This window comes from Anabas testudineus, chromosome 13, assembly GCF_900324465.2.
Source record: "Anabas testudineus chromosome 13, fAnaTes1.2, whole genome shotgun sequence".
NCBI classification, from domain to species: domain Eukaryota; kingdom Metazoa; phylum Chordata; class Actinopteri; order Anabantiformes; family Anabantidae; genus Anabas; species Anabas testudineus.
This window is the reverse complement of record NC_046622.1, coordinates 24,477,553-24,505,290: the sequence shown is the minus strand read 5'-3', so window position 1 is coordinate 24,505,290 and position 27,738 is coordinate 24,477,553. Positions and strand designations below refer to the sequence as shown.

At 41.2% G+C, this 27,738-nt stretch overlaps 1 protein-coding gene across 1 annotated transcript; it reads left to right on the top strand.

Moving 5' to 3' along the window:
• Window positions 1-119: 119 nt before the first annotated feature.
• ulk2 (unc-51 like autophagy activating kinase 2) lies at window positions 120-27,721 on the top strand. The gene is made up of 27 exons (XM_026371676.1): window positions 120-1,310; window positions 3,793-3,885; window positions 4,066-4,107; window positions 10,993-11,025; window positions 11,863-11,899; window positions 14,083-14,256; window positions 14,431-14,504; window positions 14,605-14,706; window positions 14,790-14,848; window positions 15,373-15,455; window positions 15,578-15,628; window positions 15,716-15,804; window positions 16,253-16,421; window positions 17,256-17,313; window positions 19,994-20,143; window positions 20,918-21,063; window positions 21,171-21,251; window positions 21,983-22,248; window positions 22,348-22,526; window positions 22,831-22,940; window positions 23,047-23,181; window positions 23,335-23,576; window positions 23,664-23,842; window positions 23,939-24,057; window positions 24,225-24,382; window positions 24,473-24,608; window positions 24,732-27,721. The coding sequence occupies exons 1-27, from the start codon at window positions 1,221-1,223 to the stop codon at window positions 24,794-24,796; spliced, it is 3,120 nt and encodes a 1,039-aa protein (XP_026227461.1). The 5' UTR covers window positions 120-1,220; the 3' UTR covers window positions 24,797-27,721.
• The last annotated feature ends 17 nt before the right edge of the window (window positions 27,722-27,738 follow it).

The window sequence follows — 27,738 nt, the reverse complement described above, 5'->3', positions numbered from 1 at the left end:
TTACTTCAGAGTGGAGTTAAGTAAGGACTAATTCTTGTAGCGGATGGAGACACTAAACGTTGACGTGCGCGGAAGGTTTGCATATAATTGCGGAACATGACTGTGGCGTTCAGTATTGTTGAGGAGGTCGTCAGGAGGAGGTGCTCCGCTGTTTGTTATGATGTGACAGCGCTGTACAGGGCTTACAAACTGTACACTTTTATTCAACGTTAGTACATTAACGTGTGCTATCTCAACCTGGGAGCAGATCTCCGTGTCCTAAAGGCGACAGCTACTCTCAGTGCTAACGTTAGCTGCCTTCTCTGGCTTGACGACGAAGGAAACAACGAATGCTCTTGTGTGTCACACGGATGAAATTAATGCCCACTGGGGAGACGTCAGTGTTTTTCTGCAGGACAAAGATGTGTCTTGTGGACTTGGACATTTTCTTAAAGAAGAGCGATGATAAGGACTAACGCGTTCAGATAAACAACAGTTAAGATTCATGCTAACAGTGACTGTGTGCTGAGTCGCTTGTGTTGGTTTAGCGTAGTGTAACATTAACCTTTTATTCGGGTTGCTACAGCTTGTAATGCTATATTTCTTCTAGAAGCATATCACAGTTAGCTATCACCAAACCCAGGTAACGCTAGAGCTGTTTACATTTTATTGTTATCATGTTTGCCAGGACCTACGATGGTCAGCAGCTATGACGCTAGGTGTAGCCGCGGGGTTATGTCACTGTCAGGCTAGCAGATAGCTCCGTATCTGCAGCTGCTTCACTGTTTGCATGGTCACGTCCAGCAGGATTGGCATCATGTAGCTTGACCGTCCTTCTGAACAGGCTAGGCGACTGGGGACACATTGTGTGTTTAGTGAGCCTCCTTTGGAGAGTAATGCAAAGCTGGATTGCAGCTATCCAACTGGGTCAAAGACAGACAGCTGGCAGTAATACAGTTTAGCACAGGATTGTTGCTGGTCATGCTCAAAGCCGTGTGATATTACACTTAAATGCCCCAACCTAGTGGAAGACACGTGAATGCATCATGTCCTGACGGCATCTCTTATTTATGCAATAAAGCACATCAGAGCAGCCCGTCATGAAATAAACCCGCAGTGCAAAAAGCAGAATCACCAGGACTGAGTGGATAATTTGCTCCAGGCTTGGTTTCTGAAGAGGAGAGCAACGTATACGGCTGTCCACCAGTGCCCAGCACCAGCTGGCCCATCACATCAACACAATGGAGGCTGTGGGAGATTTTGAGTACAGCAGAAAGGACCTGGTTGGACATGGTGCTTTTGCTGTGGTGTTCAAAGGAAGACACAGGAAGGTAAATAATTAGCTTGTGTGCAATGTTTTCTCCCTTCCCTTTCTCCTCCCCTCTCTGTCTTCTGTTGCAGGGAAAAAGGGGGCAAGTAGGCAGCTTCATTTGAAAATCTGGGTCAGTCTGTAGCAGTGCACAGTGAATTTCTGCAGCAGTAGAAGTGGGATGTCATCTTTTTGTGGGGGTAGTGATGTTTGCATTTTAGGATTAAACCTCCAGATCCAATCAGATATAATGTACAGTCATACTGTAACAGTTGATTTCAGTGATATTTCTTCAGCCTGATGTTATAACTGATGATATACTTGTATTTATGTTATTTGCTTCATTCATGAAATGGATGAGTCAGGCAGCAGTGAATGATTTGCTGACGTACTGAGGCAGGAGGGAGGATGGGATGCAGTGTTTCATCCTTAGCCTTTTTAAACGATAAGAGCCCTCCTTACACACAGCTTCATTCACACTGAGGCAATTAAATATTGTTAATGCAATGCTCAGAAATGGAATCAAGTCATTAGATTGGACTGGGGGTGTGGTTTTCTTCACAGGAGGACACGAGGATGGTGGGTTTGTTTGTGTATGTATGACAGAGATGCAGGAGATGACATCATGTTGTCCCCGTTGCTAATGGTGTGAAACAGATGGTCCTGAATTCCTCAATGAAAGCAACATTAGAGCATCCCCAGGCTCCCTGCTGTAGCCTGAGCAGAATGCAGCTTCTGTAGTTCTCAATATGAATCCATAACTAGCTCAGAGCCAAGGAACTGACCTGAATTCAGCTATCATTTGAAGCTGTACACATCTGCCCATGCTCACAGGCCTCCTTGTTGTTGAAAGCTAACTAGCATGTGATCAGTGTATTTACTGTTTAAGTCCTAGCGCCTGCATGTCATTTAGCCTATTTATAGGATTATTTCCACCTTGGAAAGATGGGAAGGTTAAAGCCACCTGCTGCACGCAGGCTTCAGTGTTCAGCTGGTGTAGGATGTTATACATGAGCTCTTGTTACACTGTAATATCAAGTGGTTATGCAAAGGCTCATCAGAAGTAATCAGCTAATTGTATTAACATATAATATATAACAGATATTTAACAAAAACATTTATTTTGATGTAAAAATCCAGATTATTTTTTCACTTCTTTTTAAAGTTGCCAAACATCCTTTTATTGAATTGAACACATTTTTACATACCTACATATCTGTGGAATGCATGGCACACACACTCTCTGTTGCAGATAATTAGCTAAAATGTATAGCATTATTAAAACTATGATATAAATTATGTTCATGCTGCTTTGGTGTGGTGGTTTTCTGCTCACAAACTTCAGTATTGTACAGCACTTTCGGCCAACGTCTGGATGAGTTTGCTGACGCCAGTCTCCCAGTTGCTCACACCTCTAAAATCGGCTGTGATTCATAAATGAGCTCATGCGTGATCCTGGCAAATGAAAGTGTGCTTCTGTTTTTGCAGCATGACTCTGAGTAGAGGATAAGTGCTTACTCTGCACTGCACGACTACCCATTATTATGCACCACAAAGCTATTGTTTTGCCTTGAAAAAGCTCTTCCTACCTCCTCCTCAAAATACACTCCTCTCACCCTCCTGGATTACAATATGGGCTGGAAGGATCACTTTTTATTCATGTTATGGGACATTACGACACATTTAGCTTAGCATGCTATCATACAAGTCATACAGATACACAACTCGTGTTACTCACGTGCAGCCTTACCCTAGACAGAACATCTATTAATAACCTAGATTAATTTGAGAAGCATTATTATTTTTATTCACAGAAATTCTTCTTCACCCGTTTCCCCTCAAGGGCGTAGAAACAGTCTAGCACTCTCCTGGGTTTATTTCTGTACCCAGTGGGGTATTTGCATGTGTTGCACATGTCCTGAGAGCCTTACAGGTCCCATGTGCTCCAAAAGTCTTTTTATGCCCACTCCAGGAAGTCATCTGGAAACAATATATCAGCCCAGAGAAAAAGAGGTCCCTTAGCTCTCACTTAGTGTAAGTAGGCTGGCTCCCAGTCTAGCTGTCACCTGAGTGCCTTGTCATTCAGCGTGCCATTTGGTGCAATAGGCTAGCCAAGCTGTCAGAAACTCAAGTGACCTGGTGTGACTGAAGAGGATAAAATTTCCTCTGTTCTTCTTGCTAGGTCCTACACAGTGATGCTGACAGTGCAGTTCAGATCAGCAGTTCTTGGCTTTTAGCATGCACAGACTGGCATATATTATGCCTGGATCTGTTTAAATGTTGCTTTTTTTTACGAAAAAGATACCACTCTTTAAATACCACTATTTAATATTTAGCATTGGCATATATTAATTAATTATTAATAAATTTTTATTTTCATATCATGGCAAGTAAATGTATTCAAAATCACTAAGGGGGAACTTTAAAGGAACATTTTTTTTAAGTTGTCAAACAAAACCCACATACTGTATGTTAATCATTACCTTGCTGTTTGTGTTCCACAGAAGACTGACTGGGAGGTGGCCATTAAGAGCATTAATAAGAAGAACTTGTCCAAGTCCCAGATACTTCTTGGCAAGGAAATCAAAATCCTAAAGGTGAGCATGACACATAATTGCCTTTCACTTATCTTCTCAGTGCTTTTAAAGGATTTGACATCAACCTTGTTTGAGTAGTTACCTTTGACAAAGGAGAGATAGAAATATCAATGAGCTAACTTGCTTCTGTAGCCTACTTAATGCTCATACGTCTTGTTTTTCTGCTCTGCTTTTTATTAGGAGTTGCAGCATGAAAACATTGTGGCACTTTACGATGTCCAGGTAGGTTTTTAACTAAACTCTTTCCAGCTACAAGCATCTCAGCAACTGAGATCTCTTGTGAACGGACACCGATTTGTGTTTTATAACACAAAGCAGTGTTATAAAACACAAACTCAAGTTAGCTCTAAACCACACCTCTATTCTCGTTTATTGATTGGACTCCATGTCTGCAAACACCCGACTCCAGCTTAAAAATATTTGTTTGTTTATATTTGTGTCTTTGGTGAAGATCAGATCACATTTCATGAGCAGTATATGCAGAAAACCAGCAAATTGGTCACTTATTTCTTGCAACTGTAAATTTCATGGAGAAGTGAGTAATTATGGTATTTCTCCATTCCATTGCATCCAGTTTGTTCCGTGGTTGTTTTACTGGGAGGCAGGTATGCCCAAGACTTTGTCTGTTGCAGTATCTTTGGAACAAGTGTTGGAGAAACCTTAATTTAGTCAAATGAATCTTCCACCACAAACCTCTTCAGTGTGTTAAGAGAATCAGCATTGCTATTGGCTAGTTTAATGCAGAGTAAGCATTCTTCTTGTCTGTCTCTGTAAAGCTGACTCAGTGATGCTATCTGGTTGTACAGGGCTTTGAGAATAGCCTTTTCTTCAGACCTACAGGGTTTGAACCAGTGTGTGCCATAGCAACAGTTAATCACTTTAAAACTTAACATGTCTCATCAATACAACATATCTGCACCTAGCTGTGTCCCACAAATCATAGGAAGAATCAGGGCTGCTGGCAGGCTGCTAACTGCATTACAAGTGGTTTCTGTATGTAAAAGATGGCTTTGTAGATAAAGAAATACTACTCTGGACTGTCTTTCTGTAAATTCAAGTGAGGAACATAAACCTCAGGAGCAACATGGGATTCAGTGTCTTGCCTAAGGAAACTTTGACAAGTGGACTGAAAGCACTTTATAGTCTCCACAAAACACTAGTGCATGTGTCTAATGACACACAGTGCTTTGCCATAAGCAAACAGGGAGAAGGTGAAATATATGTTACACAGATGAATACTCACCCACACGTGGAAAGCATGAACTGACCTTCAGAAGATAGAAGTGCATTGTTCTGAATGTGAAATGCCATGGTGTCTGTATGCTTTTCACAAAAACAGTATTACAGTGTAGCAGTGTACAGTGTTTATGCTGATATAACACAGAAGTAATGATATTAGTTGTCTAAACACAGAGATGGGTTGCTCTGAGTACAGTATTACAGTGGTCTGCTGCTGCTATTGTTGTTGTTGTTGTTGTGTAGGTTTTTGTAAGGCTGTGTAGGCTCTTCGAATAGCTGCAATAATTATAATCCGAATCATTCTCAAGGTTTTCAAACTGCTGTTTATATTATTTTATTATAAATCCATCCAACAGAAATAATGAAAATGAATTCCCCGATAAAAAGCATTTATGTTTGTGTGTTATTCTAGTAAGGAGATAAAAGGGGAAGACTGGGGAGTGAGGCAGTTGAAATGATGATTAAGCACTTCCCACATATAGTAGTGGTACTTCCTGTGTTTATGTAACCCTCCCACTGGGACCTTGCAGATCAGTCCATCCACTGTTGCACTCCTCCACCCGTCTCCTTATCCCTTCATCAACTCTGCTGATGAAATAACCTCTTCTATAGGCAGTTAGCCGTGAAGCCCAGTTATAGCTCTGAAAGAGCATGTTTGCGGTCATTTCATGAGCAAGCATACAATTTAACTGGATGAATAGGAACCTACAGTGTGTCTAAAGCGAACACATCAAACCTTTATCTAATCCTTACTGCATAATGACGGGCACTAGCAGAGACTTACTGCTGGTTAGGCTTTAGTCTTTCTCACTGTTGCCGGATGTAGCTTCATGCTGGCAGTACATACACAAGACTGTAATTAAACTTCTATAAAAATATAGTATAGTTCGATTGAAACACAATTCATTCTTGCAATCAGAGTTGGTTTGTTTTTTTATTTTCAGGGGACAAATATAAAAATCAATTGGTGACTCAGGCACAGTAGCCCACCACCCAACCTGAAAACCATAGATCCACCATGGTCACCATCTTGCACTAGGCAGACACTGAGATATTGCTGCGTTGTTTGTCGTTGTTGTTTGTCAGTCATATGTTTTGTTAGTTTCCTCATGCGCTCTCTCGGTTTCTTCACTTATGTTGTTTGCCTGCTTTCTGTCACCTCTGCCTCTATTGCTTGTAACATTCACTGAGCAGGTCTAACACAGCTTTAGGCACAGTGCCTCTCTGTCTCTTTTCCTCACCAGCTGGCCTTCCTTTCTTCTGTCCCCTGCAGTTTTCGTCTGTCTGGTAGTCAGTGTAGTGGTGTGCATTTCCTCTCTTGGTGTCTATCAAGAGATCTCTACTAGTTACTGTCACTTTAAGATCTGTAGACACTGGCAGCCAAAGCATGTGGACAGACACGAAACACAAGAACAATTAAACACTTGATTTAGCCAGTGATTAAATGTTTAGACATGAGTGGAATTATGTTTTTAAGCATTTATTAAAGGCCTGAGAGCTGGGTGTGTTCAAATGTGTTGAAAGAGATTTTGTTTTAAAGAATAAATCGGATAACAACAGTTATCATGCTAAACTAAGATGGTGAACATGATATGTATAAACATCATGGCATTGTCACTGTGAGTACGTAAGCACCATTGTGCTAACACACCTGCCAGCTTAGTGAAGAAGTAGCTAACAAATTCCAACAAGCATTTAACAGATGGGTCTGTGTATTTTCTGGCCAATTGCCATTTTTTAAAATTCTAGTTAACTGAACTCTTGTGTTTACAACCTGTAATGTGAAACCCAATCCTTTATTATAATTTCCTGTTCATGTTGCTTCGTGTAGTTTACCAGCATCATATAGACAAGGCTGCATTGTGTTGGTGTGAACACTGAAAAGGAAGTATTGGAACTTGATTTGACTTGTATCCCTGTGTAAAGTTGATCTGTTTGACATGATACGTTAACACCTCCCTGTACTATGTTAGTACTTTGCTGAAACCTCTACAGAAAATAATAAGGACTTTATGTAGTAATAGTAATATGTAGGCCCTATGACATGACCTAGGCAATATTGCAAATATATATATATAAAAAAAAAAAAAAATATATATATATATATATATATATATATATATATATATATATATATATATATATATATATATACATATATATACATATATATACATACATATATATATATATATATATATATATATATATATATATACATATATATACATACATATACATATATACATATATATACATATATATACATACATAGAGAGAGAGAGATATTCTATTTCATTTTAAATACAAATATTAAGATAATTGAAACTCTGTGATATTAAGTTGTCCTAGACTGAAATCTTATGCCAAACTAATTAGGAAAATTGGATGGTTTTATTATTATTGCTTGGACAACAAGTAGGTAGGCTGAAGCAGAACAGAATAGGTTAAAATATTAAATGTTGCATTCTAAAAGAGCCATGTATGCTTTTGTGAATGCAGTAAAATTCAGGCTTTTGTATGAATCACCAGCTGCATAAGTGGAGAAAGAAGTACCAGCTACCTGTCTGCCTCTCAAAATAGATGAGCACCAACAAAAGAGTGCAGGGCTGGTTGTGGGAGTATATTTGCCCGTGACAGATTATAGATCCTTAGTTTGTAGCAGCTCTGCTCATTTGCTGCTTTAGATGACAGTTTTCACCCACGGCTGACTGGCTTGGAGTCCTCCTTCACAGGGCTGTTAATGTTAATCAAGCTGCAACAATGTGAGGTGGACTGGTATAATTATAAGGTGTCCTGTGTCAGGTCTTCTTTATATTCATATTCTCTCTCTCTCTCAGAGAACATTGCAGACTTTCAGTGTTTCGAATCTTGGGAACTCTCACTCACTGTTTGTTTTCATTTATAATATGCTTTTAATATGATATAGCTAAAAAATGGAAATTCCCCTCAAAACAGTCAAATGCTGTAAGACATGCTTTTAAGTGAATATAGGTCTCCTAAAATCTGACAAGCTAAATCCATCAAGCTACATATTTAAATTTTTTTGCATCTGTCTTTCTGTGTATCTATCTAAAGACAGAAATAGACAGATGGATAGATCACCACCTTTTAAAATTCACCTTGCCTTTATTTTTGACATCCTCTGTGTTTGTTACTGTTACCATCTTATCATCACTAGCTTTTTCTAAAGCTTTGAAACTGCATCAGTGAGATGCAATTGGAAGCTCCTGTAAAGGACCTAGAGTAGGGCGGAGCTTGGTTGAGAGCCAACCTTCACAAAGGTAGTGTTGCTCTAAAAGAACATTGTGTATCCTGGATAGTGGGCCCCAGTGTGTGTGTGTGTGATAATTACACAAGGCAGGAACACTGGCTAGGGGAAAGAAGGGGGCAGCACATGTTCTTGGATACTTTTTGGAGCTCATTGAGTTTTCCTAGAAAACCTGCAGCGTGAACCCCTTGGCCTCCCATCCACATTCCTTCACATAGCTTTGCTTTCCAGTAATTTAACTGGCTGTGATAAAAGCTCAGAGAAAAACAGTAATACTGCTCATGGAGGCACATGGGCACACAACCAGTCATCGCAATGAAACGTAAACAAACACATTCACATGATCTTGTGTGCCTCTTGCATATGAGGTGGTATCTGGAAAACCTCAATACAACACAGCACCTTAGAAAATTTAGACCATAGCAGAAATAATGAACTTAAAACAAGAGTGTGTGCTATGGCTCATTACATGCCCTGATTACATTACAAGGCTTGTTACAAGCGTGTTCTTTTTATGGAATGTTCTGTTCCTTTTATGCATGGCTGAATCAGCGCAGTGTTGTTATTTCATTAATGTGGCCATATCACTACAAATAATGAACTCTCTCCCCACTTTACTCACAGATTTACCCACACTGAAAATCAATTCAATTAGGCGCTCCGCACCAAATGTTTTGTGGCTGCTCATATGTCATTGTGTGCGACTATTATGTCAAAGCATAGACTTTATTCTCAAATGCCACTTTACTCAGAATACCACAGATTACGCTCATCTCTTGCGTGACAAAATCGCACTGGCTCTGTACTAATGCTTAACCTCCCCCCTCCCCAGTACAAACACACACACACTCACGCACGCACACCCTCTCCTCTCCAGCTCCCCCCGCTCTAGTTTGGCCATATCCTATCCCCCATATTATTACATAACCATGCACTTGCGGGAGTTAGTGTGTGACGCAATAACTGCACGACTAACCTGACAGTGTTGTTTTGGCTCATGTGGGCTCATGGCAGTTGTGGGGTTTTTTTCTGTTCTTCCATGCCTGTGTATTGTGCTGTCCGTCTTTCATTTGTCAGGATAATAAAATCCTCTCATCGTTCCATCAAGCCTGTGGATTTGGTTGCTTGCGAAACGGCATCTAAGTGTTACATGAGCGTGACACAGCCACGATGATAGCGGTGCTATTTTTATCATACTTGTCGTGGAATATTTTTGCTGGAAGAGTAATGTTTTTGAGCCCAGGTCTTATCTGGCAGTGTCCACAGTCCACTTAATTTTTTTCCCTTGTTGTGAACAGTACCTCCTTTTTAAAAAAGAAAATAAAATAAAAAAGTTGTTCATGTAACTTGTAACACTCTTCACTTTCATAACTGTTGAGGTGCTACTTCCTCTAAGCCCTCAACAACAAAGGCTCCCCTGTGTGCTGATGTCACCACCTGCCTCTTGAAATTCATCTTGCTTCTTAGCAATTAGGCAAGAAACCAAACTGAGGCAACTGCAGTAGGCAGAGACAACAACACGTGAAAGTGCCAAAACACACACTGAATCAAATAAATGTGCCTCCAGGCAGCACTCTTCTTAGAAGTACCAGATATTTACGTGTGTCTGTGTGACGGCACTGTGAGGGATCAGTTACACTCACTCCCCTCGCCTCATGCTGACTCTGGTGACTCTGCTCCCACCCCCGACACCTTTCTCACACATTGCACTGCAGAATGCATTCTCATTATGTAAACCCTACAAACACACACCCCGTCACACACTGGTGGCCCATCCCCCCCACTGCCACCTGCCCAATTTGGCGAAAACATTGTATAGGATTGGAAAAGACCAAGCTACTTAGCAAGCAAACAAACAAGCCCATTAACATGTGGAGGGTCACATGTCAGTAGATTTGCATCATGGCAGAGTGCTGTATTAAGTGGTTAGACCACTGTCATCTGCTGCTTGTTTATATGCACAATTGTTTCGAAGTTGTAGAAAACACTGCATTATATTTTATTACTTTGTTCTGCCAATAAGTAGAGAAGTAAATCTCTTGTGATCGTGATTGATTCCTGTCTCCTGATATAGGCTTACTGCATCATAATATTTTATAATGTTTTTGTGCGATTAGATTTGTAAGTTCATATCTTTCAAAACACTGATGACGTTCATCCTGTAATAAAGCTGAAACAATGTGTTGACATAATCAGTTACGATGATTAAGTAAATAGATTTATTTGCTTGGAATGTGGTGTCAGTGTTCATCTCTTTTTCTGGCAGCTCCCACCCACCGACATGCTGAAAATGCATCTTCATCCCAGAGAGCCAGAACAGCATCATTATTTGTCTGAGATTCTTTAAACAGAGACCTCAGTGCCTTACCAAAGATCAATTTTATTTCTGCAATAGTTCCTGGTGCCAAGAAAATGTGTGTTTTAAGTATTTGCATTTTTACTTATAAATATTCTAAATGTATTTATTTCTAATTGAGGAGTAGAAAAGCCTGGGGGCGTGCAGGTGTTTGGATTTTATCCAGTGTCAGTTTGGTGGATAGGCATCTGCTTTGGAATAAATTACAACTGTAACTGATTGTGTGTTTCTTCTCTTCCAGGAAACACCCAACTCAGTTTTCCTGGTCATGGAGGTAAGTATAGAAACATGATTGCCTGGATGAGCTGGAACACTTGTCTTCCTCCTCAGTATCATTTGTTGTGACATTTGTATGTGAGGCAAAACAGAGCGATGGTTCACCCCCAACACTAGCTGTCAGCATGTGTTCTTCCATGCTTGGAATGCTTAACTGCAGTCATCCCCCTCCCTCTCACTTTTCTTCTGCCTTTCTTTCTTTTGTTTTCTTGAACATTGTGTTTTTCTCTTTCTCTTTCACCCCCTCCCCCCTTTTTTTTCTTTCTTTCTTTCCATCTAGGAATCATGTTCCCTGAAAGTTTTTCCTTGAAATTTAAAGGCAGCTTCACATGACATTTCATTTTTTTTATTATTTTGAATCTTGATAGAGTTTTTTAAAACTCCCCCCGCAAGTGAAAGTGAAAGATGAAATGGACAGTTGGCTGTTTTAGATATTTGGCTTTTGGTAATGCATATTTGGAATCTGACTAAATATCAGGAATATGATTCCTATGAAGTGGAAGTAGACTATAAACTTTATTCAGTCTTACTTGTTTATGCTCATCCACTAACTAGTTCAGTTTCTCTTAACTCATCACACCACCTTCGTTTGTCTGATTTCTTGTTGCCACACAAGAGTGGTGGCAATCTGTGCTGACAACCTCTGCTTGTGTGAAAAACAAGCAGAGGTTATTCAGCTTTTCAGAAGATTAATTGATGAGCCTGCTCATGCACATATAGACAGACACATTAAACCCGATAACATGCTTAATATCAAATTGTGCTTCTCATCTTGACATTGTTCAACTTGGATTTAATTGTTGCTGATAGAGAATATTTGTGTCCTCACACGCAGTACTGTAATGGAGGCGATCTTGCCGACTATCTGCAAGGTAAGCATCACAATAATCCGTCTGAGACACACACACACACACACACACACACACACACACACACACACACACACACACACACACACACACACACACACAGATTACTGGTCATCAAAATAAATTGTCTAATGCCACAGAGGTGCAAAGCCATGTGAATATAGCCATTCTGAATGAAGGTTTGTAGTTAATGAAAAATGCAGAATTACTTCTGTTGTTTAGAGGCAGTCAACACACTGTTTATGCCACTGTGATAGTTTGACAAATTTCAGCATTTATGGTTGTGAAACAACAAGTCAACTTAAACTAAGATTATGTATAATGGAGACATAATGAAAAGTGATGTTTGGAAGCAAAGGTTTAACCACTAGGCTGTATCCATCTTTACGCTATCAGTTATGTCATCAGCATGCAGTATGTCAATCACAGCTAGGTAAACCCTAGTGAGGGGGAATACAACAGAACTTCTAGTTTCATGTTTGTGTTTTTGCAGTGTACATATGAGAGTTATGTAATCACTGTCTCAAGTGAACCTGGGAGAAAGACATTCCTGAATTTAGTCAGAAACCTATCAAGTTGTAAAAAAACAAAACAAACATCTATGTCAAACTTGAAGGTGGTCATTTTTTAAACCATTTAAAAAAACTACCATAATAGCCCTTACAGCTTCTTAGGGATATGCAATGGCAAGAATAAGTATGTGAAGTGCAATTTTCTGCTTTTATGCATAAACTGGTGATGAAATGTGATCTGCTCTTTACCATAGTCACAAATAAACAGACATACGCTGATAAAACACAAAAAGTAATGATCTTTCATGTCTTTATTGAATGCACCCATTGAACATTCTTAGTGATGGTGGAAAAATTAAGTGACTCAGCTTCTGATGTCACTAAATGCCACCCAGAGTCAGGTATTGGCAAACCTTAAGTCTAATCAATGAAATGTGAATGGAGGTGTGACGGCGTAATGTGACAGTTTAGACATTTGCAGTTAGACAACTTGTCTATCAACTGACACTGTTTAGTACTGTGGCTACTCTCCATAGAAATGAGCACCCAACCAAAATCACGCCAAAGACACAGCATAGTACGCTTGCTTGAGGTTATTACTACCATAAGTAGCTATTAAAAGAAATGTTTCCCTTAGTTATCCACCATCACTTTGTATGTTTAACAAAGACAAGAAAGATCAAGACTGTTTGTGTCTTAGAGTCTTAGAAATATATGTTTTTGTGTGATTTTTCTTTTTTTGAGATCAGATCATATTCCATGACCAGTCTAGGCAGAAATCAAGGTAAGCAGTTGTCTTCCAGGTGACACTGTCATTGCTGGTCCACATTGTCATAGGCAAACACATTTTTAGTTGTCTTCACAATGGCCTCGAAGTGTTATATTTGATTTTAAAAAATAGGTTTGTTACTGAAGTCTTACCTCATAGTCCCCTTACCACCTACATGATAGTTGTAAGAATGGTGAATTAAAAGAAAAACATTAAGCCAATTAATACTTTGTGCTTGCTCTTGGACAGAATCATACTCACATTATAGACATGCTCCGCATGTGTTCAGCAGAATGTTATGACAACAGCAAGAAGAAGCGCTTCTTAGTTTGTTTGATCAACATGAAGATGTAATAAAACTGTTCCAAAGAACGGTGTCAAGATCTGGGGAAAGATAGTACATACGTGTGGTGCATGAAACAAACGTCTACTACTAGTCTAGTTGACTACCACTTCCACAACTTCCACAGAAGTTGGTCCTCTGAGGTGGGCTGAGAGTAGCTAACCCCTCAAATCCTAGCTTATTGTTGATAAGCTTACTGGTTTGATCTATGTCTACACTATAATCAGAATGAACTGAGAGAGAGAGAGAGGGAGAGGGGGGGAATCCCTTTGGATTGGATTAGACTTACTTCAGTACCACCATGGAATAGCACCCTCATTGCCTCAATTTATACTGTTTACCTCTGGATTATTACTGTAAGCGGTTAATTATCAGCTTTAATTTAGTGAGGCTGATAAGCATTTTCTGTGAAAGTGCAGTCGGTCTTTCTTTCTACAGTAGTGTATAAATATACATATTTTCAAATGAAGGATCATCGTCAAATGTGCTCCAACAAACTTCAACATTCTGAACTCAATTCGTGGATTTGTTATGAACTGTTTTTATCTCTCTTCTTCATTAGCTAAGGGCACTCTGAGAGAAGAAACACTCAGGGTTTTCCTCCAGCAGATTGCTGCTGCTATGCGCATCCTCAACAGTAAAGGAATTATCCACCGTGACCTGAAACCCCAGAATATCCTGCTGTCATATGCAGGTCGGAAGAAGTCCAATATCAGTGGCATCCGCATCAAAATAGGTAAAAGAATCAATAGAAATAGTCCTTTAGTGACCTAAATTCACACCAAAATGAATTAAGAATCCATAAGAATAAACTTTTTTTAAATGGTGCATTTTTCTGTATCCTCAGCAAAAGTGAGTTTTAGTAATGACACCTATACTGACTGGTTTATATTATACTTATGTCCTGCAGCTGACTTTGGCTTTGCACGGTATCTCCAGAGCAACATGATGGCTGCCACACTATGTGGGTCACCCATGTACATGGTCAGTGTGTTTTACTATACATTTACTGGGGTCAACCATTTTAGTTTTCTTAGCTTTATGTTGTATTCCTGCTCGGGATATTAATTTGTGACTTCTCTAGGCCCCAGAGGTCATCATGTCCCAGAACTATGACGCCAAGGCTGACCTGTGGAGCATAGGGACTGTCATCTACCAGTGTCTGGTTGGGAAACCACCCTTTCAGGTTAATAATGTACACAGCAAACAAAGCTGTTTATAGATGTGTATATGTTTGTTGACAACTAATATTTATATTAATCTTTTTAGGCCAACAGTCCCCAAGATCTTAGGATGTTCTACGAAAAGAACAAGAACCTCCAACCAATGTAAGACACAAAACCACCTGTCTTTTGTCTTAATGTTTTCCACTCTGTGTGATTTTGGACTATCCCAGATGAAACTGACAGCTGGTGAGATCTTAGGATGGCAATGGCTGACAGTTTCAAAGCAATTGATCTGAACAGTTATTGGATGTGAAACCTGGAATTGGATATCCATGGTCCCTGAGCTTTCCTCCAGCAATACCAGAATATTGTAATTTTACTATACTTGTAAACACTTGTACTCACAATAACTTGAGCCTTTGACTCTTAGTCTAATGACAACATCAGGGGAATATTTTATTTTCCTAACATCTTTAGTTTATGACCGAAGTACCCAGCTAAAAATTCATTCTGAACTGTAAACATCAGTGTATCAGCATTAATCTCAAAGAACCAACTGCTTAAACTGCTGGAGAATTGTTACTCCCCTAGCTTCAATTCACCAAGGGTCTGACACACAGCAACCAAGACTTTATCAGATCCATCTGCCAGTAAAACATTCATGTTCCCATGCTCTTGTTACCCAGCATCCCGAGGGAGACTTCTCCACAACTTGGTGACCTTTTGCTTGGGCTGCTTCAAAGGAATCAGAAAGACAGGATGGACTTTGGTGAGTGTGGACGTCATTTCTTCAAACATTTGTTCAGGTTTGAGTTATACACACTTTAAGATCTGTTTCAATGTTTGTTAACAACTTCCATGGTCTGTTCTTTTCCTCTAATCACACTGCAGACACTTTTTTCAGCCATCCTTTCCTGGAGCCGTCAACCACAATTAAAAAATGTAAGCACAGAGCTCACCACATACTTCACTACACTTTCACATCTTGCAGCTTGAAAACATGATTAATCAGGTGTCTATTTGCCTCAGCATGTCCAGTGCCGGTTCCCAGTGCCTCTACTGCAGTAACAGACAGTTCCTGTGGCAGCTCTCCTTGCATCCGCTACAACTCTCCTCCTGTGAGTTTGAAGGAGCTTATGGAATTCACCTACACTTAACATAATATTAACCACGACTCCATATGTTTGTGTTGCCATTGTGCCTGCTGCTTCCAGTACAAACAGTGTTCCAAGGCAAATTAAATGGAAGCTTTGCCAACTTTTGTAACTTCTGTGTAAACTGTAATTTTACAACCTGCAAATCATCACCAGGCAAACTCAAAAATGTCACTTTTAAAGGCAAGCTTGCCCGAGGTTGTTAGTTCTGTGCTCCCTGTGAGCTACCTCTATAAATACTGTTTGTAAAATGGCCTCAGTTTCAATGCCCAGTGTTGGTCTCAGTGTGATCGCATTAGTTTGACAGTTAGTACTGCTGTGTCTAGAAGCCTTGTTTCATCATTCAGGTATCACACTACAACTTGGTCTTCTTGTTCTCCTCCCTCTCTCCTTTCTCTCTCTGTGGATGCAGTCTCTTCCAGACATGCAGACTCTAGCAGAAGATGGTTTGTCATCTCCTCCGCTTGGTCCACCCAACTTCCTGCAGCTGTCCAAAGAGTCTGCAGGAAGCACCAGCAGTAAGAACTCTTCCTGTGACACTGACGACTTTGTCCTGGTGCCTCACATCTCTGCTGACAGCTGTAAGTGTTATGTGCTATTACACATACTATACGTACACACAACCACTGGTGCATTTCCCTTAAATTCACTCAGCTGTAAGCCACTGCATTTGAAAGGGAACTTATCTCTTGAACGTCCTAGTAGATCTCCCACATCCACTTCTTTCACATCAGTTAAATACAGTCAAATATACCCTAGAGTGAAAGTTCGTAAGTGTCTCTGTTTTGTTTTTTTGACTACTCCAAATCAGTCAAGGTAGGCTAAATAACAGAGCACATAACACAAGTAATCTTCATACTGTACTACATAAATAACCATAGGCCAATTTACAAAATGTGCTAGTTCACATACAGTTGAATACAGTTTGAATTGCCTGTGACCTGTGGACATGGTTAACATGTCGACATGCTTTGGAATCTGCTCTATACAAGCATGCACACGTCTTCAAACTTTATTAATAGATAACAGATTAATAGAGACACTTGTGCCATTATACACATAGTCAATGATGTCACACTCACTGCTTGCTAGTGATTCTTGAAGTGCATACACAAACACACAGAGCACATGCCACCTAATATACAGCTAGTGTATTAGACAGCTGCCAAGCATCTCTTGTTTTAACCAACTCCAGTGACAGAAGGCACACACACTTACCCTTTTAACTGGTAAACCGAACCCTCTTGGTTTGCACCTGCTGCAACAGACAACTGCTAGTCCTCCAATGAAACATTCAACTGTATGCAAAGTGTTGGCAGTGTCAGTTGACATTTAATCATTACTACTGATTTATACATCAGTAAAGGCTGTTGAACCTTCATCGTTCATTTCCTTTCTTTCCTTTACCTCCTCAGATGACCAACCCATGGGAGCAGGTCGTCGGCCATCCAGCGAGTTCCTCATGTGTGGAGGGTTAGTACTGTACTTGTGTGTGTGTGTGTGTGTGTGTGTGTGTGTGTGTGTGTGTGTGTGTGTGTGTGTGTGGCATGACAAAAGCACTGTAGTTGTCAGTTTAAATCCTAATCTTTGCATAATGAAAAAAAAACTCATTTCTTTGATCCATAGAAAAAGATATTAATGGGTTACAAGACTATTTTATATCGAAGTCCCGTGGCCCACCTACACCAATTAGTCTGTCACAGTCCATGCAGTATAAACTTGATATTAACAAGACTCAACTTTGAATGGAAGTGTGCCACAACACTGTGCATCAGTTTCCATTTCACACAGCCTTGACTTCACGTGTCTATGTAAGGTCATATTCTTAATGTGTTTAATGTCGACAAGGCTTCCATTGTTTTTGCATGTCACTATTTCTGGCTCTCTGACAATCTTGCCTGTGGTTCACACAACATATCTCACACACACTTACTCTGTCCATTTGTCACGAGTGAATCCTGCCTGTCCTCCAACAAATCCACATGATTAATGAGTAGTGAATCATAGTTAGAGCAACAAAAACAAGGTGCTGCTGTGCTAAATAAAGCACCTGACACACAGAGGGCTCTGGGATATGAATAGCCTCACACACTTGCCAAAATGAATCTGCAACAACAAACTCTGTTAATAAGGGGCCTCAGCTACGTATTCAAACATCACAATATGCTCACGGCTTCAGCAAGCACATTCTCTTAGCATGACAACATTTACTGTCTTCAACCCTTAAAACAAACTACACTTCTTACATATATAAACCCAGTGCTCTGTAGCATGTTTTCTGTTGTTCCATCTTCCCAAATATATTCTCTACCTTCAGTATATATAGTGAAGCTGTGTTTCCTAATTCTTTAATTCAGATGGATTTAAAATACAGACCAAAACCAACAATATGTCAGCCTGACTTTCGTACCGTCTGTGATGCTGAGCCACAACTTTGTTGACTCCTGCTGAAGATAGAAACCTCTAATGGCTCCCAAATGTATTTTTAGTAAAGTGTCAGTTATTTCCTAAAACTGCTGGGTGCAGTAGATTTTAGCAAATGTTACTCAACCAGGACGAATTAGTGCATTTCCTAGAAGCTATCTTAAGGAGCAGCATAACATTTGGTGCTCTAGTGAGGTGAATGGTATCTGTGAGATTGAGTCAAAATAAACTACAGTGTGTGTGTTTGTGGGAATGAAGTCAACCAGTGAAACAGATGTTCTTTTTTTAATGTTTTGGACAAAGATGGAGCTCTGTGGCGCAGAGATAGAATACATCAGGTTTTGAACCTCCTCCTTTGTTAATAGCCTGCAGTCAGACACTGTTTGTACTTCTATCTCCCTGTTTTACTGTTTACATGTGTAAATGGTAGCAAATGAAACTGTTCGATCTCCTCTGTTTCTTTTTGTGTTGTTGCTCTTTAATGTAGTTTTTGTTGCTGTTCTGAATTTGTTCATGCTACTGGCTTTACTCACTCCCTGCGCTGTCCTCTATAGCCATAACTCTATTTCTTACATAAATGAGTTAATCATTGACACTGGAAGAACCGTTACAGGAGGTTCAAGAGGCACACTCTCAGAGAGCTTGTAAATCAGGGTCTCCTTTGCACTGTCTTTAAACTGATTGAAATCAATGAAGGAGATGGAGAGAGGGGTGAAGAAAGTGGGCTTTGGGGGATGGAGAGAAGTGCAGGATGTCTTGGAGAGATTGTCATTGCAATGCAGGCTGCTTGGTTAAAAACCAGGTCAGTGAAGAGGCAACTGAATTGTGATCCCACTCTTGCTTCTTTTATAAAGCAGCTAACCCTTTACCTACAAATTGTCTTTGTCCCCTTTTAATGAGTGTAAAACATTTCTCTCCATATTAAGCCTTGTCTAGAATCAATAAAGCTTCCAGGAAAATGAAGAACAATAGACCTATAAAGGGTTACTGTATCAAATGTCTTCCTCATCAGTGTTAAGTATGTGGAGAAGGACAGCACGTGCTCAGATTTAGATCTCAGAACTGTTAATATCCCACAAAGCAGCTGCTCTGTGGTTCTTTGTCTGGACTTGCCTCACGTGTCCTCCTCCTCTCCCCTGTCAATCCTCCCAGTCTTCATACAGTTGCATAATACATACACTGGTTCCCAACTGGTGCCACTCTCTTACGCCCCCCTCCTCCCCCCTTTTCTGTGCATTCTGTATGTTATGTACCCTGCTGTGGGTGACTCGGTCATGACTTCATGTTCAAGAACATTTTGTCTCCTGTGGAATAACAAAACAATGCAAATGAGCTCTGCCTCTTTGCACTTCCCCTTCTGTGTCTGCTGGACACAGAGCAACAGCCTTGCACGTGCCATTGGCCTCCTCCCCCAGAAGGTGGAGCTTGTAGCCGATTGGTCCTGTCTTTGTGTTTACATAGAAGCCCATCCCCTTTTTTCCACCCGTTCACTCCCCTCATGGTTAGTCAGACCAAACTGAAAGCTGAAATAAACAAAGAGCTGCTGGCAACAGACACAATTTAGACTTATTTCTCTTTTATGTTCTACTTATTTTCCACAAGCCTTAGAGATTGAAGTTAGTATGGGTGTTGACACCCCTGAACACGTCCTGCAGATATGGAAACAGCAGCAACAGCCTCGAGTGGACTGGTTAACTGTGCTTCTCTGCCCGCTGCTTTTTCCCTCCAGGCAGCCGCAGCCAACTCCAGGACAGACCCCCATAGTGTCTCCACGGGCCGAAACCACCCCTATCCCTGTTCCTACCCAGGTCCGCAACTACCAGCGTATCAAGCAGAACCTTTCCAGCAGCCCGACCACCACGCTCAACTGCTCCCCCAGGTAAGAACCCCCACTGCTTGTCCTGATGTTAAAGGAAGTTTACATTTTTTAGTTTATACCTCTCTGTTAGTAATAAAACACTTAAAACGGTGTCTGTGGATATCTGCTTAGGAATGCTTAACTCTCCCCGAGTGAATTTTGTTAGGCAATTAGGTAATGAATACCCAGGATGTTATTTCATCAGCCAGAAAGTTTTAAGTAAAATTGCATCAGCTTGAGTTTGTAGCCAGCAAGTTTCTGTGAAGACAAAGCAGATGGGAGGGCAGAGGAAGAGAGCAGGGTGGTGCATGAGAGGAAGATCAGTTCTGTTGTTCCTATTTACAGGCTGTTGTCTGAGAAGGAGAATACAACAGGTACTGTTGACTTGACTTGGCTGTATTGTATTGCTAATGTGTTTGTTATTCAGAGGTTCTATTGTGCTGGCTTCTTCCCGGGCTTGTGTTCATCTGGTGGTTTGCTTCACTTGTCGTTAAATTCCTCCTGTTGTGGCTGTGAAGATGGAGATGTATTGAATGTGACTGGAGTAGCATTTTGTTGACCATGGAGGACAGATGCTGTCCTCTTTCTTAGTGTATTCTTACAGTATGAAAAGTCAGATTGGCATTTTGCCACCCCAGTGTAAATTGGGTAAAACAGGCTGAAATGAGCCAAAGACGGAAGAAAGGAATAAATGAATCCACAATAAACCAATAAATTAGTTAAATATCTAACTAACTTCTAGTTGTACTTTATGCTTTTTGAGATGTATGTTTTGTGTTTTTTTTTTTTTTTTAGGTCTGGCACAGTGAGGCGCTCTAACACCAGCCCTCTGGGGTTTCCAAAGGTGGGCTCTGGGTCTCCTAGCTCTGTAGATGTGCCTCCGAACGTGGGCCGGCGTCTTTCCACGGGCAGCTCGCGGCCCTATTCTCCCTCACCTCTCGGTAAGAACATGTCCAGACACGTCTTTAAAAACTTTCCAGACATTAGCTGGACATGTCTGGAAGTCAAACATTGAAAATAACTGTTTATTTATAACTTGTATTTGCAGTGGGCACCATCCCTGAGCAGCTGGGTCACTGCTGTTGTCACCTGCAGAACCAAGAGCCCCGCAGCCGGAGCTCCTCAGGAGGTCAGTTAAAAGGGAAACTTAGTTCCTCTGCTCATTGGGTTACATTTGAATCAGTCCTAGCAATAACAGCAGTAAGGAGTTGATTTCTTCTCCTATGTGTCATGACTCTATTATTGAAAAGTGCATGAGACACCATGAGTCAAGGTGTTTTTTTTTTTTTTTTAATCTTTGACACTGTTATATAAACTATGCAGACATCTTACAACTTCACAGTTTGTGTCAAGAGGTTTGCTGTCATGACAACCGGTTTTTAAAAGAGCTGAACTGCAGTGGACTGTCTGAAAAGACGCCTCAGCCAGACAGAAAACAGTACTTAGTCTGAAATGAAATGCCTTGGTGTCAGCCATATACCATTACTGGCTCTGAGTGTTTGTTTTTGTTTAGTTTTTTTTTTCCACATTTTAGTTTTTTTCTATATGTCACAAAAGTCACAAAAACAACCAGACTTTATGACTGACACAGAGTCTCAGTGGAAAGTTTCAGGACTGTTTCTGTGAAACTTTGTGATGGAGGAAAGCACACAAGAAAGTCACCAGTAACATCAAACCCTGCTGCTATGTTGTGCTCAGGTACAGAGAAACACTGAGAGACAAATAAAACCCCCAAAGATGCGCTATGTGGTTCTAGTTCAGATTTGTGACATTAGCTGCAAATTGTAGAACTATTTCTAAATGTGGGTTTATGTATGTATTATGTAACTTGATCTGTAATCCAGTCCCTTCCTTCTCCAGGTTCTCCTGTCCCGTCCTCTCAGCTCCTGGGGGCTCGTCTCCAGAGTGCCCCCACCCTGACAGAGGTCTACCAGACCAGACAGAAGCTCCACAAGCAGTTGTCAGACCCTCTGCAGCCTTCCTCGTCCTGCTGCAGTCACTCCCCCCAATTTGGCCGACCGGCCAACCTGGGCTCCTCCCCCACCAAGCTGCTGGGTTCCTCCCCCCGCACGTCCGACTGGCTGCAGAAGTCCCCTCTGCCCACCATCATCGGTTCTCCTACCAAGGTGAGTGGAAGTTGTAGTAAAGCAACAGATGGTCAGTACCAGATTATTTAATTACATTTTTAATACTGTTATTTTTTTGTTTTGTTTTTTTACATTCAGACTGTTTCAGCACCATTTAAGATCCCTAAAACGCAGGCATCCTGTAACTTGATGGCGCTTGCAGACAGCCCAATACCCACCAAGACATTAGCAGATGCCCGGGATATCTGTGCCCACCACTGTAGCCCATACCTCACTGGACGGCCAGCTGCCCCTGAAGCCAGTCGGACCTTTGGCAGGTAGAAATCACGGAAATAAACGCATGTCAGTTCTCTTTTCTATTGTCTGTCGATTGTGAAGAACTAGAATCACCATAATTATTCTTTAGCACACACCTCAGCTGCTAATGACAAATACATTTTAACTGACTTGAACTGGTACACAGGCTTCTTCAAATATCTCTTTAATGGGAAATCGACAAAGGGTGTAAGAATGACTGAGAGTAACTTTGAATATAAGATATTAAGTACATCTGTTTTGCTTTGATACATCTTTGTCTTCTCTTTGACATTCTGCTGATATGTTCTTTTAATTTCCCTGCAGGTCTGTTAGTACGGGCCGTCTGTCTGAGCAGCCAACCAGAATAACTTTGGGTGGACAGGCCTATCAGGGCAGCACAGACAGTCTGAACACAGAGCGACCAATGGACACAGGTATAGAGACCAAAATACTTCACACACTCAGACACACTAATGTGGTGTCCTGTATAGTGCTGATTTCACTTGAACAGCAAATAAATTAAATGTGCTCTTCCCGAAGCCCCCGCAGGACCCGGTGGGCTGGCTGGTGGGTCAGCAAGTCCTCGCACTGTGCTCTTCACTGTGGGTTCACCACCCAACAGCACCACTCCTCCCACCTGCAGCCATCTGGGCACCCGACCACGCACCACCTCAGGTGAGGACCCTTTACCTGAGCACAGTTAGTGTCCCAGCAGATCAACTTCTGACACATAGAAGCAGGAAAGCTGAATTTGTCTCAGTGAAAGTACTTGTCAGCTGTACTTTCATCAGTTACATGTTTGTTTTCTGTCCTTGTTCGCTTCCTCAGTGGGCTCCAACAGTTCGGCTGGCTCCCTGTGTTCTACCAGTGGTCGAGTCTATGTTGGATCTCCTCCGGGCATGGCCATGGGCTCCTCTCCGCCAGGAGGATTTGGGGGTGGGCAGACTGTCCCTGGGGCAGAGGGGGCACCTAGCAGTCTGCGCTACGTCCCCTATGGGACCTCCCCTCCGAGCTTGGAAGGATTCATCACCTTTGAAGCCCCAGAGCTGCCTGAGGAGACTCTCATGGAGGTGAGAGACGATCAATTAAAGCTTTATGCATTTGTTTCTTTTCTCTTCCTTTTGTTTTTCATTGAACCTTGTTAACTTCTGCTACAGCGTGAACACACGGACACATTGATGCACCTGCGGATGATGCTTTCCTTCACTGACTGTGTCCTGGAGATGGCAGCAGTTCGAGCCGGAGGGACAGACCTTGGTGTGTCGGCCGCCTCCCTCTACCCTCCCCAGGACAGCGTGGTTGTGGACCAGATCAGCCAGCTAAGCAAGGAGTGGGGGTAAGGATTGATCAAAGTGTAATTTGCAGTGACTTTTTGTTCAGTGCTGTAGTGTGTACTGTTCCTTAAATACTATGGTTGTGCAACCCTCTACAGGCAGGTGGAGCAGTTGGTGCTCTACATGAAGGCTGCTCAGTTCCTGGCATCTTCCCTTCACTTGGCTAAGGCTCAGATTAAATCAGCCAAGCTCAATCCTTCCACTGCTGTCAAACAGGGTACGAACCACTTAAACTGTGACCAGTGCATTCAGCTGCAAACTTTGTGAAAATTGCTGTTCACCCATCAATAGCTGGACAAAATGCTGTAGTTATGTTTATACAACCTATCTCTGTCTGTTCAGCTAACCTTTAAATACAAGTAAAAAATCCCTTTCTTCTCTCAGTGGTGAAGAATCTGAATGAGCGTTACAAAAGCTGCATTTCACTCTGCCGGCGGCTGACAGACAAACTCAACCACTTCTTCTCTGACAAGCAGCGCTTTGTGGACGAGATCAACAGTGTGACTGCAGAGAAGCTCATCTACAATCACGCTGTGGAGATGGTGAGTCTCATACACACACAAAAATCTCCAGGGCTTAAAGAGACGAAAGGGATTCAATCTGGTATTGATTCCTGTCTTGATTTGTATCAGGTTCAGTCAGCAGCTCTGGATGAGATGTTCAAGCAGACGGAGGATATAGCCTACCGCTACAGCAAGGCCGCCATGCTGTTGGATGGCTTGTCCAAGATCCTACAGGACCCTACTGACATTGAGAACGTGGTCAAATGTGAGTAGAAACCACTCTCTGTGACACACACACAATCGGCCTCACATAGGGCGCACTTTAAGAACAAATCCGTCTTTAATGACTTCTGTTAACAAGCTCTTGTTTTGTGTATTTTCCCTGCAGACAAGGCCAGCGTGGACCGCAGGATCTCTGCCCTCTGCTACTGCACTGTCACGCTGTATGAGTAGCAGGTCCTCACACCAACACACAGAGGGACCATGATGTATGATTATTGACTACGATGCTCACAAAACCACTGTTCCTCTCTGTAGCAGTTGAAGCACTTTTTCATTTGATAGGTTTTATGTGTATTTATCATCAGTTAATTTTACTGGCTGCATCATGGACTGACAAGCAACTGATTCACAAATTCACAACCAAAGATGACCGCAGGTCCAGAAACACAAGACTGAAAGATGTGGATATAATGCATGCACTGTCATGTGCACCTCATCTTACGTACTCTGTGATATCAGTGCTTATTTACTCTGTGTTTAAGTTGCTGTTTTGCTTATTTATTGGTTCAGAAGAACATGGATCTCGAAAACCTCAATTATTGGAGTAGAACAATGTGGAAGAAATTAGCAAAAGGCTTATGGCCATTCACTGTAACAGCACCAACTCCCTAGCAACGTGGACTTTTCCATAGAACACAAACTCCTGTTACAGAAACTAGACAGCCTCGGGAGCACAGGAACCTGCCTGATTTGTCACATCTTTTTATTTGTCTTGTGTCATCAGTTCAAGCACTTTATTTTGAAATGAGAGGAACAAACGTTCATCTGTACAAGTTCTGGAGGTGGACATATGAAGGTAGCCACAAGGTTTTTTTTAATCACTCCTGCTTCCCTAACCTGCATTATTTAGCCACTTAGCAGTATGAGCATAATCAACAAGATGGAACACATACCTTTGACCTGAGGCAGAGCAACCAGGGAAAACAAGTTTTCCTTGAACTGTTAGTAAGCAACCGCTCAACAGTGGGGTGGGACAGTGACTGTCAAAGTTGAACTACATGTTTTACTTATCTGTAGTTTCAGTTCTATTGCTAAAGGAGCATTCCACTGATTTTACTATATTTAGATCAGTTTAATAATGCCACAGAGTACTGCTCGATGTGTGAACACAGATGTGTAATGTCTTCTTAAACATCTGACAGGAATTTAAGGAAATGACCTGAATTATTGTGTCTTTGCTAATGTTGTCATCAGGGTGATCTTAACTGAACAAAAATACTGGTGGTGTGGAATTTGAAAGATGTTGCTCAATGGAGTTTGACCCGTATTGGGGATCAAAGCTCAGGTGAGCTCATCCCTCACCAGTACCCCAACTTTAAGAAAGTGTGATACTAAATGATTCCTTTAATTCCAGATACAGCAGTTGTGTCTTGTGTGTGCCAGTGTAGCCAGTATGAAACTGTCCTTTTCTCTACTGTAGACAGGGTTGGATTGTTCTCGAACATTTAAAGAATACTTAGAGAACAGCCTGATGAATGAAATAAGAATAAAGGGCAGGAAGGGTTTGATTAGCCAGTACCAACTTGGTATTCATTCTGGGCCGTCACTCATGGCAGGTGCTCATCACATTGTCTCGTTACTAAGTTTTGGCAGGAAGTAACAGACCCACAGTGACTTTCTTGTTGATCATGTCGCACACCAAGAGCAGGGCCTAGCGTGAACGCACATCACTCTGCTTACATTCTCAGATGGTCTGCACATCCAGATATTTAGAATCACTGTGGTGGTGGCACCGTGGTAGCCCTTCACAGCTAAACCCTGATGGAGTGAATGGATAAACGCAGCGGTCACATTACTTGACGAGTGATATTAAGTCTCACTTTACTAAAAAATACTACAGCTTTTTGTGTTTTGTTTGTATCTGTAGCTTTTTTTAACAACATTTGATGTTTGTAAGTGTGTATATATTTGTATGTAGTTCACATGATGATCCCTTTCCAAGGGGTGTGAGTGTGATTGAGCTATGGGGGTCAAAGAGCACAAATCTTTATATGTACATAGATGGATTTGATACATTTTATTCATGTCTGCCAAGAGTTTGATAACAAAACCTATTTTGGCACAACAAAGGTGTGCCAAAGAATCAAAAGTCATGGCAGCTCCGAAAATTCTTCAGAGAACTTTTCTACCAGAGGTCGAGACGCGTACATGTTCAGCGGATCTTAACATTGCTTTCTGAATAAGCATGTCACCTTGTTTGTCAAAATTGACTAAGACTTAATTTGTTACAATCTTGCACTGCCTAGCTTCCACTCAGTCCCTCTGTCTCAAGTCCCTCAAGTCTTCTGCTGTTCTCCCAACAGTGTTGTATGTACTGTATGTATGAGTGTATATATTGTTTATATATATATATATATATATATATATATATGTATGTAGAGATACACACATGTACACTTGCCAGGTGTGCATTAAGGCCAGTAGTGTACAGTTGATGGAAAAGGAGGTGCCTTCTTCTTGTGAAAGCAGACACAGGCCTACTCCTCTGTACAGGTGTGAATAAAGTTATTTCCAGTGTAAAAATGTGTATAAAAATGCATTAACAGGCATCCAGCATACTCTGTGCCTGTCTCTCGTGTACTGTTGGTTTTTTTCTAGACATATCTGGGTTTCAGTTTCCCTTTTTTTTTTTGTTTTTGTTTTTTTTTTTTGTCATGAGTACACTAAACCACATGAAGCCTTTTACTGTGCACATACACAGTGAAAAGAGATAGCTGATAGAAACCCACCTTTGTCTTTTAGTCTTTGCTATGTACCATTTTTGTCTATGGACTATAACTGAAGATGGATTGTTTGAAGATAAAGCATGGGGGTACCGAGTCTGCATTTTACCCTGTAGAAGCTCTAGAATCTTGAATGTATGTATCCTATTGTGTTTGCACCACTCCGGCTTGATATAAATGCATTTTGAAGAACCTCCTCCTCTCCTGCTGTCGGTCACAACCCTGAAGATGCATCTGTTTTCACAGATCACCAGTTTTTCAAAGAGAAAATGTTAATGTTCTTCTCATGTCTCTCGCTGAGGGGTATCTCTCTTTGTTCTTTATGGAACTCAAATACAGTCTTTGTTATTAAAAAGAGAAAAAAATATTTGTTCACTTTTTTCAGTCTTG